The sequence below is a fragment of the Hemitrygon akajei genome, chromosome 24 (assembly GCF_048418815.1).
Source record: "Hemitrygon akajei chromosome 24, sHemAka1.3, whole genome shotgun sequence".
Lineage (NCBI taxonomy): Eukaryota > Metazoa > Chordata > Chondrichthyes > Myliobatiformes > Dasyatidae > Hemitrygon > Hemitrygon akajei.
Window position 1 is genome coordinate 24,473,018 of NC_133147.1, and position 21,354 is coordinate 24,494,371.

The window sequence follows — 21,354 nt, forward strand, 5'->3', positions numbered from 1 at the left end:
ATTCTATTGGCGAAGCAAAGAAGGGGACGTGGTCATTAGTCAGCCGCAGTAAGAGGCGGGGAATCAAAACCCCGAGGGAAGGAAGCAGCTCTCATTGAACCTGGGCGGGAGATAGCAGACAATGGCGTTCATTGGTGTAAATTCCTGTCGATCACACAGGATGAGCGTATTATTGGTCGAAGGGATAGTGGGCTCGTTGATGATTGGTGCGAGGGGCGGTCGGTGACATCGGTGGGGGGACATGAAGCTGTGATGTCCGAGGAAGCCGGGCAGGGGCCGCTCTGTGAGCGGCTGGACGAGGAGCTGCTGCACTACCTGGAGGAGATGGAACAGCTGAACGACCGCAGGGAGCGGCTGGAGAGGCTGATGGAGCAGGTGAGCCCGGCCGCAGGGGGAGAGGGGAGATCACCTTTAACCAGAATATGATGTCAACCCTATTAACATCAGTGGATTTCAAGTCAAGTCGCTTTTATTGTCATTTCAACCATAACTGCTGGTACAGCGCTCAGTAAAAACGGAACAACGTTTCTCCAGGACCATGGTGCTACATGAAACAACACCAAACTACACTAGACCACCTGAAACACAAAACTACACTAGACTTCAGACCTACACGGGATTACATAAAGTGCACAAAACAGTGCAAGACAGTACAATAATTAATAAACAAGACAATAGGCACAGTACAGGGCAAATTACAATTGATGTAAATGTAAACAATGTTTTGTATTGGGGTTGAGATGGTGAACAGTTTTAAGTTCCTTGGTATACAAATCACAGAGGACCTCATGTCTGTACATGCTGGTTGTGTAGTGAAAAAAGCCCAACGGTGCCTCTTTCACTACAGATAGTCGAAGAAGTTTGACATGAGTCCCCAAATCCCAAGGACTTTCTACAGGGGCACAATTGAGAGCACCCTGACTGGCTGCATCACTGCCTGGTATGGGAACTGTCTTTCCCTCCATCACAGGGCTCTGCAGAGAGTGGTGCGGGCAGCCCAGTGCGTCTGTAGATATGAACTTCACACTATTCAAGACATCTGCAACGACAGGTGCGTTTTTTAAAAAAAAAGACCCGAAGGATCATTGGGCACCCAAGTCACACAAACTGTTGCTGGCTGCTGCTATCCAGGAAATGGTACTGCAGCATTAAATCCAGAACCAACAGGCTTCAGGACAACCAGGCCATCAGACTAATTAATTCATGCTGATACAATTGTATTTCTATGCTATATTCACTGTCCTGTTGTATATCTTATTGTACATACTATTTATTACACATTCCTATAATTTGCATATTCAGACAGAGATGTAACATAAAAGATTTTTACTCCTCATGTATGTGAAGGATGTAAGGAATAATGTCAAGTCAATTCAATTCAACGTGTCTACCCAGTGACTGGGGATTTTGACCATCTGAGGTTTATGGGGTCACTAATAACACTGGACAAGAACTTATGGATTTGGGGCTGCTGATCATGAAATTCTCCACGACATTTCCCTACCATGCACTGTTCCTTTTTGAACTTGTCTGTATTTGTTATTTCAATTCATAATTCAAGTCAGTTAAAATGTTGCCCACAATGTAAGCTGAAAAGTTTTCTATCTTGTCCTGGCGTGCTTAGGCAGGGGACGTGCAGGCAGGTGGAATGCACAAAAAAAAATAGGGGGCGCTCAGGCAGCATCAATGGAGGGGAGAGTGTCAGTAACTTTAAATTTCAGAGGCTCTGTCCTGGGCCCATAAGTGCCATTACAAAGTAAGCATAACAGCACCTTTACTTCCTTAAGAGTTTGTAGAGATTCAGCATGACATCTAAAACTTCGACCAACTTTTATAGATGTGTGGTGGAGAGTATATTGACTGGCTGCATCACAGCCTGGTACGGAAATACCAATGCCCTTGAGTGGAAAATTCTACAACAAGTAGTAGATACGGCCCAGTCCTTCACGGATAAAGCCATTGACCACGTCTGCATGAAATGCTGTTGCAGGAAAACAGCATCCATTATCAGAGACCCTCACCTCCCAGTTCATGCTCTCTTCTTACTGCTGCCAGCAGGAGGAAGATCTTGGGACTCACACCATCAAGTTCAGAAACAGTTGTTACCCCTCAACCATCAGGTTCTTAAACCAAAGGGGATAACTTCACTTGCCCCATCATTGAAATGTTCCCACAACCTATGGACTTAACTTTCAAGGACTCTTCATCACACGTTCTTGATATTTATTTATTATTTATTTATTTATACTATTCTTTCTTTTTGCATCCTCACAGTTTGTTGTCTTCTGCACTCTGGTTGAAAGCCTGAGAAAGGAAAGAGGCCTGAGTAGGGAATAGGAGAAGAGGGGAGGAGGAGTGACAATTTTGTTTTATTGGAAGGGGAAATTGATATTCATACCACCAGGCTGGAGGCTACCCAGACGGAATATAAGGTGTTGCTCCTCCAACCTGAGGGTGGCCCCATCTTGACACAAGGGGAAGCCATAGACTGGCTTGTCGGAATGGGAATTGGAATTAAAAGGTTTACAACCTTCTTACAACTTTTCTGATCCTGTGCAGTGGCCCCTCCGTACCAAATAATGATGCAACCAGTTCGAACGCTCTCCGTGGTACATCTGTAGTAATTTACAAGTGTCTTTGGTGTCAAACTAGATCTCCTCCAACTACTATGAAATATAGCTGTCGTCCTGCCTTTTTCATAATTACATCAATATGTTGGGCCCAGGATAGATCTTCAGTGATGTCAACACTCCGGAGCTTGAAACTGCTCTACTGACCCCTCCATAAGGACTGGTGTGTTTTTCCCTTGATTTCCCCTTCCTGAATTCCACAATTGATTCCTTGGCCTTGCTTGGTCGTAATAGTAAGATTTCCGCCCCCCCCCCCCCCCACCCCATGTCCTTTCACTGAATTTGAGTTGTTTGGTGTTCAAAGTAACCCACATTCTGGGCCAGTAGGAGTTTAAGAGTGCAGGCGCCGAACGGCGGGTGTGCAGATGCATCTCATTAATTGTTGTCTCTGAATATCTGGATTCTGACAACTCTCACTCGTCCTGCAATCACGCTTCGTTCTCTTGTGTGGAAGGACAAAGGGTTCTGACCCTCCCCAGCACCAAACTTCTGAAACTTCGGCTCTGAATTGACCATTTTTCTTTCAATTTTCCCTGGTTGTGCGCACGAACAGACGATGGAACCTGGACCTGCAATTTCTCCCTGTCAGTCAAGCAAGCGTAGTGGCTTGGTTTGCCAGCTCCCCTGCCCCCATTCTAACAACTTGTGATCGGAGCACCTTCGAGCGTGTCCTGTCTGGCTGTATCATCGCGTGGTGCGGAACCTGCGAGGCATCAGACCACAAGCCCCTACTGAGGACAGTAAAAACTGCCCCAGAGGATCACCAGGGTCTCTCTTTCTCCCCCCCCCCTCCCATTTGTGACATTTACCAGCAGTGTTGCAGACGAGGGGTCCAAAGCATTGTTGAGGATCCTCGCCACCCATCCCACAATCTCTCTGATGCACCACCATCAGGGAGGAGGCACAGGAGCATCAGGACTAAGACTGCCAGACTGGGTAACCGCTTCCTCCCTCTGGCCGTGAGACCATCACCAAGGTCTCATCGCTAGGACAGTGAGCTGTTCACTGTTCCACCCTCAGGATGGAGGAGCAACACTTATAGCCTCCAACCTGATGACATAAACATCAATTCTGGTTTAAACAAAACCTTTCTTCTCCCTCTTCTCACCCGCCTATCACTCCCCCCCCCCCCCCCACAGTTCCCTCCTCCTTCCCTTATTCCATGGTCTACTCTCATCTCCCATTAGATTCCTTCCTCTCCAGCCCTTTTACCTTTCCTACCCACCTGGCTTCACCTATCACCGCCTAGCTAACCTTCTCCTCCCCCCCCCCCTCACTTTTGTATTCTGACCCTTTCCTTTTCAGCCTTGAAGAAGGGTCTCGCCCTGAAATATCGACTCTTTACTCTTTTCCATAGATGCTGCCTGACCTACTGAGTTCCTCCAGCATTTTGTGTGTGGTGCATCTTAAATTATATTTTATTAACTTATTAGTGGTAATATTTTGTTTTGTGTCCTGTGTGTGATAGATATTTTGTGGGAGCACCATGGTTGGGAGGATCAATGTTTGTTTGATCGATGTCCACACAGTATAGATACACAGTCTGGTGATGAGGATCTGGAATGTTTATACAGATATTGATCCCATAGAAACTTTCTGCACCTCCGAATCCCATCATTTGCACGTCTGACCAGAAGTCTCCCTCCTCAGGGCTGGTTCTCGCTCTCCAAGGCTCGCTACTCCATGGGGACCAAATGTGTTTCTTCCCTCCAGTACGGGTCGGAGATGGTGCCGTTAGCTCGTGTCGATGTGAGGTACGTTTGGAGCTGCGTGGTGCGTGGCCGCGCGGTAGCTGAAACGCCCCCGTGCACATAGCCTTTGTTGCCACGCAGCTGGGATTTTTGTTTCTATAATGTTAATATAATTGTGAAATTATGCTAATATAATTTAAAAATCTATGTTGATGTAATTGTGAAATATTCTGTAATTGATTCTGTGTTATTGAATATAATGCATAAATTTTCTAAATAATAAATGTACCCCAAACTTTACTTTGGAACATTTCAAAGCTTCAACGTAATTACATTGCCAGTGTTTCACGTTACAAATTGGGTGGTGGGTGGAGATGTCAGCAAGAATTCAGAGAGCCATGCAGCATCTATGGAAAGGAATCAACAGCTGACGTTTCGGGCCCAAAGGAGCTGTGAGGTGATCCTTCCCTCCGCTGGCCTGCAGGTCACCCTTGGGCAATGTGTAGCACCTGCTTAGCCACCCCCGCCCCCACCGATCAGGGTCACATGAAGCCATGAGAGCAGGTAGTGGACGGTCGTATGAGGAGCCGGTGCATAACACAAGTCCTGGTTATGTGACCACTGATGCCAGGCAGACAATCTCTGAAGAGTATAGATAATGGCTGGGGGTCACCCGTCTTGTAAAGACACTGCCCAGAAGGCAATGGCAAACCACCTCTGCAGAAAAATTCGCCAAGAACATGGAAAGACCATGATTACCCACACCATATGACAGGGCACATAATGATGATGATGTTAAGTCCATTGGTGGTGGTAGGGGCATTTAAGAGATTCTTTGATAGGTATATATAGATGAGAGCAAATTGGTGGGTCAATGTTGGAGAGAAGAGTCAAGATTGATTGTGGAGTAGTTTAAGTGGTCCGAACATGGCCCGAAAGGCCTTTTCTGTTCTATGTTCTTATTCTGGCTGCCTTTCAAGTCCCGTGGAAGGGTCTGGGCCCGAAACATCAGCTGCTGATTCCTTTCCATAGATGCTGCGTGACTTGCTGGTTCTTCCAGCATTCTGTGTGAGTGCGTCTTGTCCGGCGGCATCTCTTTCACACTCGTTCTCCTGCCTTCCCGTGCTGTGGCGACCAGAACTGTGCCGTCGGGGCAGCCCAGTAGCGTAGCGTTCAGCGTAACGCTGTTAACGGCACCAGCCACCCGGGTTCGATCCTCTTGTAGGGAGTTTGCACGTTCACCCCGTGATCCCGTGGGTTCCCTCCGGGTGCTCCGGTTTCCGCCCACATTCCAAAGGCGTACGGGTTAGTAGGTTAATTGGCCCCCAATGGGTGTAATTGGGCTCCTGGTGCTCGCTGGGCCAGAAGGACCTGTTTCTGTGATGTATCTCTAAATAAATAAAGAAATAGACTACTTCTCAAGCGTCCCCTGACCAATGCTTAAGAGCATAAGGCATCAGAGCAGAATTAGGCCATTTGGCCCATTGTCTGCTCTGTCATCCCATCCTGGCTGACGCTATTATCCCTCTCAACCCCATTCTCCTGCCTTCTCCCCGTAATCTTTGCCACCCTCACTAACCCATTAACCGCCACTCTAAGTATACCCAAAGACTTGGCCTCCACGGCTGTCTGTGGCAAAAAATTCCACATATTCATCAGCCTTTGGCCAAAGAAATTCCTCCTCATCTCTGTTCTAAAGAGACATCCCTCTATTCTGAGGCTGCACCCTCTGGTCCCAGACTCCACCACTACAGGAGACATCCTCTCTGCATCCACTCCATCTAGGCCTTCGTCCTATGCTCATTTTCATTCAGTGAAGGGTCAGCCCTATCCCACCCTGTTGTCTCTACAAGGTGAGCTCTGGCTTGATCCCCGAGGTCCCTCTGTGCATCATCGCCACCAAGCACCCTGGCGTCTCCCTAAAGCACTTTCTCATGACCTGTTGCAGTCAGAAAGAAGACGGGCACTACGACTTCAGAGTGGAGCGAGTGGACTCTGGAGAGCAAACGGGTGGGACCATCACGGAAAAGCGCTTGGAGATTGAGGAGATCGGACCCAAAGAGCAGGAGGAAGCTCCACTTGGTAAGAAAATGCAGTGGATTCTGTTTAATTGGGCCATTGGTTTAACGGGGCAGCCGTTTATTTGTGACAACTCTTTCAAGAACAAAAACTGATTGAGAAAGTAGCTGGGATTCACTTCATTTATTTGGGACATTTATGCCTCTTAATTGGGACAGGAGACTTGCTGAATGGTTTCTAACTTGTGTCAGTTGTGTGCGCTGGTGCGGCATTTGACGCGCAGCATGCTTAGAGTGAACAGTTTTTAAAAAATGTCATTTGCGTGTGTTTGTGTTCAAAAAGTAGTGATTTTATCACTGAGGTTTGGTGAAAAATAAGCATTAAGACAATTGCCTCTCAGCCCCATTCTCCTGCCTTCACCCCATAACCCTTGATACCCTTACTAATCAAGAGCCTGTCGACCTCCGATTTACATATACCAAATGATTTGGCCTCTATAGCCATTCATGGCAATGAATTCAACAGATTCATCACCATCTAACGACAGAAATTCCTCCTCTTCACTGTTCTAAAGGGACATTCTTGTGTTCTGAAGCTGTGCCCTCTATAATAGATTCCCCCACAAAAGGAAACATCTTCTGCATGTCCACTCTGACTAAGCTTTTCAACATTTGATAGGGTTCAATGAGATTTCCCCTGTCACCAGCCCCTGTTCTAACCTCCTGTGAGAACAGGCCCAGAGCCATCGAGTTGTCCTGAGATGCAGTGAAGAGATTTATTTCGTGTACCATCCCGACAGATTATTCCAAATGCCGTACATTGCAGTAGTATTAAATTATGAGGGTTACAGGATTGCTTAAAGTTCAAAGTAAATTTATTATTAAAAACATATATGTCACCATATACAACCTTGAGATTCATTTTCTTGTGGGCATACTCAATAAATCTATAGAATCTATAAGGTGATGAGAGGCATCGATCACGTGGATAGCCAGAGGCTTTTTCCTAGGGGTGAAATGGTTAACACGAGGGGGCACAGTTTTAAGGAGCATGGAAATAGATACAGAGGGGATGTCAGGGGTAAGTTTTTCACACAGAGAGTGGTGGGTGCATGGAATGCACTGCTGGTGAAGGTGGTAGAGGTGGATACAATGAGGTCTTTTAAGAGACTGTTTGATAGGTACATGGAGCCTAGAGAAATAGAAGGCTATGCAGTCGGGAATTTGAAGGCAGTTTCTAGAGGAGGTTACATTGTTGGCACAACAGTGTGGGCTGAAGGCCCTGTAAGGTGGTGTAGATTTCAATGTTCTATAATAACCAAAACAGAATCAATGAAAGATTGCACCAACTTGGGCAATCACTGTGCAATAGACAGCAAACTATGCAAATACAAAAAGTATTAGTAATTAATTAATAAATATCGAGACCATGAGATGAAAAGGCCTTGAAAATGAGTCCATAGGTGGTGGGAACACTTCAGTGATGGGGTGAGTGAAGTTAAGGTTGTTATAGCCAGGAGTAGTAGTGAGGACAAGTTCGCACTCCCTAATTAAATGTGTGTGTCTTCTCTCTCTTTCAATCTTTTTATTAATATTTAGAATATTATGAATGAGATACAATTCAAATAATGGTAAGGGATTACAAATATATAGACTCCCATTATACATAAAGTAATACATAAACAATGAATAGAGCATAAGTAAGTTTCCCAAAACATAAACCATATAGTATATATATGAACAAGGTAAGTTTAGATATTTCATAATATATAGTGTAAAAAAGAGAAAAAAAAATCTATCTAAGAAAGTTAGCTAATCTACTAATCTAGTATCAAGAAAAAGAAAAAAAAAACAAAGAAGAAAAAAAAACTTTTAAAAAGAGAAAAAAAAAGGGCTGTTCATAGTATCTCACGAGTATACATAAACATCAATGACGTCAACTCCGATCCTCTCAACATACATACGATTAAAGCTGAAAAAAAAACAATAAGCCCGGCACAGGGCCATTACATCATATGAAAATATTGAATAAATGGTCTCCATATCTTTTCAAATTTAATAGAAGTATCAAATACAGCACTTCTAATTTTTTCTAAATTTAGACATAACATAGTTTGAGAAAGCCAATGAAATACCGTGGGAGGATTAATTTCCTTCCAATTCAACAAAATAGATCTTCTAGCCATCAAAGTGAGAAAAGCAATCATTCGACAGGCGGAAGGAGATAAGTGAAGTAAGTCCATCATCGGTAAACCAAAAATTGCGGTAATAGGATGGGGTTGTAAATCAATGTTCAATACCGCCGAAATAATATCAAAAATATCTTTCCAATATTTTCTCAAAAGTGGACATGACCAAAACATATGAGTTAAAGAAGCGATTTCTAAATGACATCTGTCACAAATAGGGTTTATATGAGAATAAAAATGAGCTAATTTATCCTTGGACATATGGGCCCTATGTACAACCTTAAATTGTAATAATGAATGTTTGGCACATATAGATGATGTATTAACTAATTTAAGAATTCTATCCCAATTCTCAATAGGAATAATAAGATTAAGTTCTCTTTCCCAATCATTTTTGGTCTTATCAAAGGGCACTGAACGTATCTTCATAATTATATTATAAAGTTTTGATATAAGCCCTTTTTGAAAAGGGTTTAATTCAAACAAACTTTCCAAAGTATCTGAAGACAGAGAATTTGGGAACGAAGGAAGTACCGTACTTAAAAAATGCCTAACCTGTAAGTATCTAAAAAAATGAGATCTAGGCAAATTATATTTATTAGCTAGTTGCTCAAAGGACATAAAACAGTTGTCCAAAAATAAGTCGGAAAATCTTAATAATCCCTTAGTTTTCCAAGCCAAAAAAGCATGATCTATAATTGAGGGATGGAAAAAACAATTAGATACAATAGGACTATTTAACATGAATTGAGTCAACCCGAAAAATTTCCGAAATTGAAACCATATACGTAAGGTATATTTAACTATCGGGTTGTCAATTCGCTTCGGCAATTTAGAAAGAGCAAAAGGGAGAGATGTCCCTAAGATAGAACCCAGAGCATAAGCAGAAACCGATTTGGTTTCCAAACTCACCCAATGAGGGCCAAAAGGACCATCCCATTCTTTCAACCAACATATCAAATATCTAATATTAACTGCCCAATAATAAAATCTGAAATTGGGTAATGCCAACCCACCATCCTTCTTTGTCTTCTGTAAGTATATTTTACCTAACCTGGGATTTTTATTCTGCCATATATATGAAGAAATTTTTGAATCAACATTAGTAAAAAAGGATTTCGGAATAAAAATTGGTACCGCTTGAAAAACATATAAAAATTTAGGTAAAATAACCATCTTAATAGCATTAATCCTACCTATCAGAGATAAAGATAATGGTGACCACTTAGTAAACAAACCTTTAATCTGATCAATTAAGGGTAAAAAATTAAACCGAAATAATTCTTTATGGTTTTTGGTAATTTTAATCCCTAAATAAGTAAAAGAATCGTTAGCTAATTTAAAAGGTAAAATACCATAATTTGGGACCTGTCTATTCAAAGGAAACAATTCACTCTTATTAAGATTTAACTTATACCCAGAAAACTCACTAAATTGAGCCAACAATGATAAGACTGCTGGAATAGATTTCTCAGGATTAGAGATGAATAATAATAAATCGTCTGCATATAAAGATACCTTATGAATATCTGTTCCACGATTAATACCCAAAATATCCTGTGATTCTCTGATGGCAATTGCCAAAGGTTCTAAAGCGATGTTAAATAGTAATGGACTAAGAGGACAACCTTGTCTAGTGCCCCGAAATAAACGAAAAAATGGAGATCTTTGATTATTAGTAAACACCGAGGCTACTGGAGTTTGATATATCAGTTTAATCCAAGAAATGAAGGTCGGACTAAAATTAAACTTCTCCAACACATAAAATAAGTAGGGCCATTCAACTCTATCAAATGCTTTTTCCGCATCTAATGATATAACACATTCTGAAGTATTATGTGAAGGAGTATAAACAATATTCAATAATCTCCTAACATTGAAAAAAGAATAGCGATTTTTAATAAAACCGGTTTGGTCTTCCGAAATAATTTGGGGTAATACCTTCTCCAACCTAGAAGCCAGCAACTTGGAAAAAATCTTAGAATCCACATTCAATAAAGATATTGGTCTGTAGGATGCACAATCAGTAGGGTCTTTATCTTTCTTCAGTATTAAAGAAATGGAAGCTCTATAAAAAGATTGTGGCAACTTCCCCAATCTAATTGCTTCTTCAAACACCTTGCATAGCCAAGGAGATAGAGTATCAGAAAAACATTTAAAAAATTCTACTGTATACCCATCTGGACCTGGTGCTTTCCCAGAATTCATTGAGGAAATAACCCCTTTAATTTCCGCATCCGTAAACGGAGTATCTATTACTGAAATATCATCAGATGATAGTTTTGGAAAATTCAATTTCCCGAGAAAGTCACACATGGTATTTTGATCCTGAGGGAATTCAGATTTATACAGGGAGGTATAAAAGTCTTGAAAAGACTTATTTATGTCATCATGGTTAACTGTCAAATCCCCATTCTGCTGTCGAACCTTAGTAATCTGGCGTTTAACTGAAACATTCTTCAGCTGACTAGCTAACAGTTTTCCTGATTTATCACTATGTATATAGAAATCAGATTTGGTTTTCATTAATTGATTTTCTATCGGAGATGTAAGTAATAAACTATGTTCCATTTGAAGTTCAACCCTCCAGCGTATATACGTGGACAGATTATCTTGTATTCTGCTGGTCTGAGAAAACGCATTAAGAAGGAAACTTTTTTACTGGTTGATAAAATTAAAGAGATTGACAAGAAATATTCGACTACTCCTAGCATGGAACTTTATAAATGTGTGTGTCTTAAATAGACTCCGACGCTAAGTCCGGCTCCTGGCCTTCATTTGTGGCTCAGCTACAAAGCCTGGAGGAACTGTTCCTACTGACAGGAGAAGGGGCAAAGGCGGGTTACTGGTGCCAATTGCTTCGGGCAGATGGGGCTCGACAGCTGTGGCAGGCAGTTCATCTAGGAGAAGGAAAATTCTAATCTCAAACCCCCCGCTGACCCTCTCACGGGGAAGGCTTCCGGAGTAAACCCCGAGGGGGAAAAACCCGGAGCTGGAGTCCTGACGTTGAGCTCAACATGGACTGGCAACCTGTGTGCCGTACTGTATCGGTCTCTGCCGTTTCTTTGGATTCATCAGCTACGTGGGGAGGGGGAGCCTGCTGCACGGTTAGTTCTCCATATCGTACTGTGCCCTGGCTTGTAGACACCTTACTGCCCTATTGTCCTGTATATTATTTATTGTAATACCTGCACTGTTTTGTGCACTTTATGCAGTCCTGGGTAGGTCTGTAGTCTAGTGTTTTTTTTTCTCTGTGTTGTTTTTTTAATGTAGTTCAGTCTAGTTTTTGTACTGTGTCCTGAAAAACATCTCATTTTTACTGTGTACTGTACATAGCAGTTGTGGTCGAAATGACAATGAAAGTGACTTGACTTGACTTGACTGCATGGTCGACTCCGACCAACAGAGGCCTCGAAGGAGGAGTATGTACATGCAGACCTTTCCCCCTCCGATTGGGTGAGTCTAGAAGTCAATGGTGAAAGCTAAAACATTTAAAGGGAACTTCTTCACTCAGAGGCTGGTAGACAAGCTGTAGGCAGGGGGCAAAGGGCATCCAGAGTCACTGCCTCCGCTCTGTGCTTGAAGGTGTGGATGGGTGACAATGGAGATTGGGCTGACCCAGGTTATTGGCCCCCAGGGTTAGGCTCGAGGGCTGATCAGTTGGCGAGCTTGGAGTGTGGGGAGTGCACCATCTCGCCTGGGAGTGGATACTGAAGACCCTGGTGGGCGGATCGGAAGTCTGAAAGTCTACTCCTGGTGGCTGAAGGCCTGTTTTGGACTTGGGTGACTGTCTGTGTATGTGCGCGGGAGGGAGGGAAGAATGCAGTTTGTTGGTTTGTCGCTCCCTGTGATCTCTGTTCTGCCGAGCACTGTGGGCGTGCTCCGTTGGCGCCAGAGTGCGTGGCGACATTTGCCGTCTCACCCTTGGCACACCCTCGAATTCAAAACTCAAAGTAAATTCATTATCAAAGTACATGTATGTCACCACATACAGTCCTGAGATTCATTTTCTTGTGGGCATACTCAGTAAATCCATAATGGAATAATATCAGTAACCGTGGTAGCAGGCAGCCGTCGATCCCAGGGGATCATGGGTTTGTGCCTCTGGTGGACCGTCTCCTCTCCAGGGTGCAGGCCTGGGCGGGAAGATTTGAAGAACCGGCTGTTGCCCACGCAGCGGGTTCCCCCTCTCCACGTCACTGATGCAGTCGAAGGGAAGGGCAAGCGCCCATACAGCTCGGCACCGGTGTCGTCGCGGAGGTTGCCGGAGTGAAGTTGTAAACAAGGTGAAACTGCCTTGGGGAACCCTGGCTCCGGATTTCTTCCTCAGGGTTTTCTCCGGAAGCCTATTCCGCGAGGCAGCAGAGGTGTGAAATCAGAGCTTTTCTTCTCCCAGGTAGCTGATGAGCCCCACCTGCCCGAAGTAACTGGCTTTGAGGTGCCAATTGTCCGACTTTGCCCCTTCTCTTGTCAATAGAAACAGTTCCGCCGGGCCTAGTAGCTAGGCCACACGTGAAGGCCAAGAGTTGGACTTCGTTGTCAGAGGCTGTTAGTGACGCACGCCATTTGGAACGTTTTACAGGTAGTGGGAGTTTGTTCCCACTACCACCCCGGCTATGACAACCTTCGGAACCAATAATCATAATAGAATCAAGGAAAGGTTACACCAGCTTGGGCGTTCCCCCAATGTGTAAAATACAACAAACTTGGCAAGTACACTAAAAATAATATTAATAAATAAAATAGCAATAAGTATCATGATCTGAAGATTCCTTGAAAGTGCGTTGTGTGGGAACATTTCAATGATGGGGCAAATGAAGTTGTCCCCTTTGGTTCAAGAGCTGATGGTTGAGGGGTGATTACGGTTCCTGAACCTGGTGGTGCGGGTCCTGAAGCTCCCGTCCCACCTTGCTGGTGGCAGCAGCCAAAAGAGAGCATGACCTGGGTGGTGAGGGCCTTTCGATGACGGATACTGCTGTCCGACGACAACCCTTCACGTAGATGTGCTCAATGGTGGGGAGGACTTTACCTGTGAGGGACTGGATTGAATCAACTACAACTTTGTACGATTTTCCATTCAAGGGCATTGGTGTCTCCATACCAGGCCGTGACGCAGCCAGTCGATATACTCCCCACCACACGCCTACAGAAGTCTGTCAAGCTTTTAGGAGCCTCTGCAAACTACTGTGGAAGTCGAGGCGCTGCTGTGCTTTCTTTGGAATTGAACTTGCGTGCTGGGCCCAAGGCAGACGCTCTGAAATAAAAACATCGAGGAATTGGAAGTTGCTGACCCTCTCCAGGTCTGATTTTCCGTTGAGGACTGGCCCATGGACCTCTGGTTTCCTCCTCCCGAAGTCAGTAATCAGCTCCGTGGTCTTGCTGACATTGAGCGACAGGTATTGTTGTGTCACCGCTCAGCCAGACTTTCAGTCTCCCTCCGACATGCTGGTGCATCGCCACCTCTGATTTGGCCAACGGCGGTGGTGTTGTCAGCAAACTTAAATATGGCATTGGAGTTGTGCTTAGCCGCACAGTCGTGAGTGTAGAGTAGAGCTGGGGGCTAAGCACGCAGTCTTGTGCTGGCCCTGTGCTGATGGAGTTCATGGAAGGGCTGTCAGCTGCTGACGTAAGCTGCATGTTACAGAATGTTTCCAGGTCGTTGTGATCAATGAACCTGAACTTAAATCTCGATGTGAGCGTGGAACACATCTGCCATTGAAAGTGGTGGATGTGAGTTCAGATACGACACTTCAGAGAAGTTTGGATAGGTACGTGGATGGGAGAGGTATGGGTGCGGGTCGATGGGACTAGGCAGGAAAACGAGTCAGGATGGACTAGATGGGGTGAATGGCCTGCTTCTGAGACTGAACACTGAACTGATTCCTTAACTTGAGGACTCACTTCCAAAGATTCAAAGTGCATTTATTGTCAAAGAATGTATAAATTATACAACCTTGAGTCTTTTTTGCTCACTGGCAGTCACAAAGCCAGGAACCTGAAAGAACCCATTTAAAAAAAAAAATGTGACCAACCCCCAGTGCTCACACAGAAGGGGGGGGGGGGGGGGAGGAAAAAAAACAAATCACGCAAACAATAGAAATGAGCAATGACAACAGCATTTTGAACCAAATTGAGTCCTTGGATCCAAATCCCTGGAGTAGGCCCAAAGCCAGTTCATCATATCAGCGGGGCAAATCACCGCAAAGTTCACAGAGGCCGGTGAGGGGAGGTCAAGCAAAATGGAGGAAAATGTAATCGATTATGTATTCTGTATTGTGTCATTCCTTCAATAAAAATATATTTAAAAAAAAACGTTCGCAGACATGAAGCACAGCAGCCAGGGGCAGTCTCACAGTCTTGGTGTTAAAGAGAGAAAAGCCCCCTGTCTGTATGGGCCAGCGTTTAAATTGTCTGAACCTCACACTAGGATCCAGCTCTGCCACGGCGAATCAGGTCTGCACTTTGCTGCTGGACAAGCTGCTCTCGACCTCTGCAAACCTCGGCACCCACAGTGATCCTACCTCCCTTGACACCCTACCTTCCGGTCTCTCTGGGCTGGCACTTAGATTGCCCAAACAGCGGATTCTACCTTGCAGTAGGACCCGGGCCTTGCCGCGGCAAATCGCTCCGGGCCTAGAACAGGCCGCCCAGCGATTCGCTTCAGACCTGCATTTCACTGCTGAAGAAGCCAAACCTCGACCTTTCCAAATCAGCTCGGCGTTTGGAGAGATCCACCCTTGCGCCCAAGCCAGCTGGACGGGTATGGGAACACCTCTGCCCCGTCTTCTCCCTCCGAATCATCCACTCCAACCAGCACAGCTCCTACTCCCAAGTGCATCGATTTCCCAGCGCACCAGCAGGACACGTTCTGTGAATTCACTTCGCCTTTGCTTGCTTCTTCATTGTTTGCGGTGATAGTCCACCAGAGTTTACTTTTTTCAAAAGAAGCATTATCAATAATAGTCTTAACCAAATTACTTTGCTTTCAAACTGCCAGTGAGCTGTCGCACATCTTCAGTAGCGCCATCTTAAACCAGAGGTTCTACAACATGTTCCCGATATTATTTATTATGCATTTTGTCGTCTGCATACTTTGTTTCCTTTTGCACGTCTATTGCTTGTTCGTCTTTGTGTGTAGTTTTTCATTGGTTCTATTATATTTTGTTTATCTACTGTGAATGCCCACAGGAAAATGAATCTCAGGGTAGTGTACGGTGTTGTATACGTTCCTTAGTAATAAATTTACTTAATCGGCGAATCGTCGGAGTCCGCAGCATAAAGAATGTTGGGAACCCCTTTGAACTTTGACTTGCTGCCTGTAAGCTGCCCTTGAGGCTGGTGGTATGTACTTCCAAGCCTTTGCCAAGTGAAGTGAAGTCAAGTCATTTCGACCATAACTGCTGGCACAGTATACAGTAAAAATGAGACAATGTTTCTCAGGACCATGGTGCTACATGAAACAGTACAAAAACTACACTGAATGTAAAAACAACGCAGAACAAAAACCTACACTAGACTACAGACCTACCCAGGACTGCATAAAGTGCACAAAACAGTGCAGGCATTACAATAAATAATAAACAGGACAATAGGGCAGTAAGGTGTCAGTCCAGGCTCTGGGTATTGAGGAGTCTGATAGCTTGGGGGAAGAAACTGTTACATAGTCTGATCGTGAGAGCCCGAATGCTTCGGAGCCTTTTCCCAGACGGCAGGAGGGAGAAGAGTTTGTATGAGGGGTGTGTGGGGACCTTCATAATGCTGTTTGCTTTGCAGATGCAGCATGTAGTTTAAATGTCTGTAATGGTGGGAAGAGAGACCCCGATGATCTTCTCAGCTGACCTCACTATCCGTTGCAGGGTCTTGCAACCCGAGATGGTGCAATTTCCGAACCAGGCAGTGATGCAGCTGCTCAGAATGCTCTCAGTACAACCCCTGTAGAATGTGATGAGGATGGGGGGTGGGAGATGGACTTTCCTCAGCCTTCGCAGGAAGTAGAGACGCTTCTGGGCTTTCTTTGCTATGGAGCTGGTGTTGAGGGACCAGGTGAGATTCTCTGTCAGGTGAACACCAAGAAATTTGGTGCTCTTAATGATCTCTACGGAGGAGCCGTCGGAAGTTCAGCGGGGAGTGGTTGCTCCGTGCCCTCCTGAAGTCAACAACCATCTCTTTTGTTTTATTCACATTCAGAGACAGGTTGTTGGCTCTGCACCAGTCCGTTAGCCACTGGCTCTGTATGCTGACTCGTTGTTTTTGCTGATGAGACCCACCACTTTGTGTCATGGGAGAGGGGAAGAAGAGAATGTCCTGGGCAGGAAGGGCTCTGTCCTTATGCTGGCTGCTTTACCGAGGCAGTGGGAACTGTAGGCAGGGTTAGAGGAGGTGGGGGGCAGGTTTCTGTGACGGACTATGCTGTGTCTCCAACTTGCTGGAGACAGAGGGGAGCGGAAAATGTGAACTTCCTCCGTAAATCAACGCACCCTGACGACTGGCGCCTTGTTCTGTCGCGCAGTGAGGAGGAGGAGGAAGCCCGAGGGCGGCGGGGAGAAGGGGCTGTGTGCCGAAGAGGAGGTCTGCACCCCGCAGGCCTCGGAGGAAGATCGCGAGAGACCATCACGGCCGGGGCGACCACCGCTGGCTCGGGATCCGCTGAAGTGGTTCGGGGTCCTGGTGCCACACAGCCTGAGGCTTGCTCAGGCCTCTTTCAAAGAGGGTAAGCGGTCTGCGGTGCGGGCAGGGGGTTGGCGAGGGCTGGGCTCTGGGAACTGGAGCTTGTGGAGACGAGGCGGGGGTAAAGATCAGAGGAGAACGAGTGTGCACAGAGATGGCAAGGAGGGCATGGGGGAGTGAGGGAAGGATGAAGCGGGCTGCGGGGAGGCAGATTTGAGGGTAGGAGAGGGAATCTGTGAGGAAAGTATGGCGAAGCAAGGAAGTCAGATGGGGAGGGGTTAGCAGGTGGTTTGTAGGGGGGAAAGGGAGCGGCAGGTTCAGGTGTGTTGTGGGGAAGAGGGTGGGATTTGAGCAGGTGGTCTTTGGGGAGGAGGGAGGGTGGGCAACACAGGCATTGGGAAAGGCAAAGCCATCAACTCCCTTGAACCACTCACCGACGAGAGTCCAGTAGACTGCTCATCGTCCGGAATCAGATGGGATGGAATTTCCTCCAATTTCTTCACTGTCTTGCCTTTCACTCCTGTACAGCCTGGGCTGTACTGTTGTAATATGTAGTTATTTGAGTTACTGTCACCTTCCTGTCAGCTTGAACCAGTCTGGCCATTCTCCTCTGACCTCTCTCATTAACAAGGTGTTTTCGCCCTCAGAACTGCCACTTACTGGCCGTATTTTATTTTTGGGACCATTCTCTGTGAACTCTAGAGACTGTTGTGTGTGACAATCCCAGGAGATCAGCAGTTTCTGAGATACTCAAACCACCCCATCTGTCACCAACAATCATTCTACAGTCAAAGTCACTTAGATCACATTTCTTCCCCATTCGGATGTTTGGTCTGAACGACAACTGAGTCTCTTGACCATGTCTGCATGCTGTTGTACATTGAGTTGCTGCCACGTGATTGGCTGATTAGATATTTGCAGGTGTAACTAATAAAGTGGTCACTGAATATGTATTTTTTTTTTAACTTTTCTCCCTCTTCCTCCCCCCACCACCCGGTCAGTTATGGAGCTGGCAGCTGAGGTGGCCACTCTCCAGAGCAGAATCTCAAACAGCAAATCACGGTACCGGGACCTCCTGCGGCAGAAACAGGAGCTGGCAGGGCGGCCGAGCCTATGACGAAAGACCTGTGCCCCCCCCTGCATCCGCTGCACCATGTCCCTCGCTCCCATCCTCCAGCCACGGTGAATCCCACTCTGGCGAAACCTCACTCCCGGTGAACATCAGCTGCGGAGGAGCCAGGTTGAGTACCTTTCACCAGAATCGTGCCGAAGACGAGGACTCGGATGAAAAAGTCGAAGAGGCGGGGTGGGGTGTGTGTCGGTTGGAACTGCGACGGATTCACGTGCATTGTGTCTGTAATCTGAGTTTAAACAGAGGCTGTTTTTCTTTTGTGTACTGAGATTCATAACTCGGGACGCTTCTCGAGTGGGGCAACACACCCAAAAGTGCTGGACTAACTCAGCAAGTCAGGCAGCGGCTGGAGAGAGGAATAAGCAGTCGATATTTTGGCCTGAGACCCTTCATCGGGACTGGGTAGGAAGTGGTAGAAGCCAGATTAAGAAGGTGGAGGGAGGAGTGGGAGGAGTCCAAGCTGGCAGGTGACGGGTGAGGACGAAGATGGGCTGGGGAGGCGGCTTTATCGTCGTTTTGCGGCAGCGGTACAGTGCAGGTGTAAGAAATTATTGTGTCACAGTACAAAATAAATAAACATTGCAAAATAGTGCAAGGTGGTGTTGATGGGTTCACGGACCGTGCAGAAATCTGACGGCAGAGGGAAGGTAGCTGTTCCTAAAACATTGAGTGTGTGCGTTCAGGCTCCTGTACCACCTCCCCGATGGTGGTAACGAGAAGAGGGCACAGCCTGGGTGATCGGAGTCCTGCAAGATCAACGCCGCCTTGCAGCACCCCCTCTCGAAGATGTCCTCGATGGCGGGGAGGCTGGTGCCCACGATGGATCTGGCTGTCTATTTCTTATTTTATTTAGCGATAGAGTGAGGAACGGGCCCTTCCGACCCAACAGGCCACACCGTTCACAATCTTCTAACACAGGACAATTTACAATGTCCAATAAAACTGTCAACCCGGTACGATTGTGGGAGGAATCAGGAGCAGCCGGAGGAAACCATGCGGCTCACAGGGAGACTGTGCCGGAATTGAGCTCCGGAATTCCCACGAGCTGTAACAGCGTCACGCTAACCGCTACCATGGCGTCTACAACCCTCTGCACCCTCTTAAAATCTTGCGGATTGGCGCCTCCATACCAGTAAACAGTATGAAATAAGAAGTTGGGAGGTGATAGGGGGAAGGAGGAAAGGGCTGAAGAGCAATGAATCTAATTGGTGAGGAAAATGGATGGCGAAGTAATGAGTAAACAAATTATCATACACACTCAGTAGTGCTTTAGTAGTTTAGTAAAGTTTAGTGCCTTCTCTACGTGATGAGTTGGCCACTGAGTGTAAGTTCGTGGTCTTCTGCTGCTGTAGCCCATCCACTTCATAGTTTGGCATGTTGTGCAATTCAGAGACGCTCTTCTGCACACCACTGTTGTAACGTGTGGTTATTTGAGTTACTGTCGCCTTCCCGTCAGTTTGGACCAGTCTGGCCGTTCTCCTCCGACCTCCCTCATTAACAAGGTGTTTTCGCCCACAGAACTGCCGCCCACTGTACGTTTTTGTTTCTGGCACCATTCTCTGTAAACTCTACAGACGGCTGTGTGAAAATCTCAGGAGACCAGCATTTTCTAAGATGCTCAAACCACCCCGTCTGGTAGCAACGTTCATCCCACGGTCAAAGTCACTTAAATCACATTTCTTCCCCCCCCCCCCACCCCATTCTGATGTTTGGTCTGAACAACAACTGAATCTCTTGACCATGCCTGCGTGCTTTTATGCACTGAGCAGCTGCCACATGATTGGCTGATTAGATATTTGCATTAACAAATTATGTCCAAGTGTACATAATTGTGATATATAAATAAACGAACAATGAGTAATGAATGATGAGTGGGGGGCAGGAAACACACAAGCCCCCTGCCCTCACCCCCACTCTCTCAGCAGTCTCCAATCAGGTACTCCAAGGGTGAGACACAGGCGGAAGCTCCCTCTGCATCATTCCGTCAACATCCCTGGAAGTGAGATGGGCGCAGAGTGAAACCCTTGCCGTACCCGGTCTGGAAGAGCACTAAGTTCTCGACGGTGTGCCGCGCGGGCTGGCATTGCCTGGTTCCAGTGGTCACCAGCAAGTAAAGACCAGGTGTTGGGGCACAGGGCAGGAAGACAACCCTACGGAAGTGCAAATACACTTGTTCAGTCTGGTAATGGACCTTGCACTCGGATAACGCACGTTCACTTGGAGAACCATATAACCATTACAGCATGGAAACAGGCCATCTTGTCCTTCTAGTCCGTGCTAAACTCTTACTCTCACCTAGTCCCACCGACCTGCACTCAGCCCGTAACCCCCATTCCTTTCCTGTCCATATACCTATCCAATTTTACTTTAAATGACAGTATCGAACCTACCTCTACCACTTCTACTGGAAGCTCGTTCCACAGCTACCACTCTCTGAGTAAAGAAGTTCCCCCTCGTGTTATCCCTAAACTTTTGCCCCTTAACTCTCAACTCATGTCCTCTTGTTTGAATCTCCCCTACTCTCAATGGAAAAAGCCTATCCACGTCAACGCCATCTATCCCCCTCGTAATTTTAAATACCTCTATCAAGTCCCCCCTCAACCTTCTACGCTGCAAAGAATAAAGATCTAATTTGTTCAACCTTTCTCTGTAACTTAGGTGCTGAAACCCAGGTAACATTCTAGTAAATCTCCTCTGTACTCTCTCTGTTTTGTTGACATCTTTCCTATATTTCGGTGACCAGAACTGTACAGAATACTCCAAATTTGGCCTCACCGCTCTTTGCTGAGACTGGCAGCAATCTGCCCTTCTCAGGTTCGAAGTCGCAATATTGAGGTCAGGGGGGCAAAGATGGAGGGGTTCTCACATGATCTGTAAAGTGACGGGAGGGAGTTTCTTGCATTTACAAGGAGCTTTTAATTTTTAATTACTTAACTTAGAGATACTGCACTGAACAGAGCCTTCCAGCCCAATGAACTGTCAACTAGCAAACTCACCGACTTAACACCGACTAACCTAATCACAGAA

The 21,354-nt window shown here is 45.9% G+C and overlaps 1 protein-coding gene across 1 annotated transcript; it reads left to right on the forward strand.

Annotated features, from left to right (window-relative positions):
• Positions 1-195: 195 nt before the first annotated feature.
• Positions 196-18,922, forward strand: vma22 (vacuolar ATPase assembly factor VMA22). The gene is made up of 5 exons (XM_073028596.1): positions 196-375; positions 4,281-4,384; positions 6,270-6,403; positions 17,038-17,238; positions 18,197-18,922. Exons 1-5 carry the CDS (start codon positions 253-255, stop codon positions 18,310-18,312), a joined length of 678 nt encoding a protein of 225 aa, XP_072884697.1. The 5' UTR covers positions 196-252; the 3' UTR covers positions 18,313-18,922.
• Positions 18,923-21,354: the final 2,432 nt, after the last annotated feature.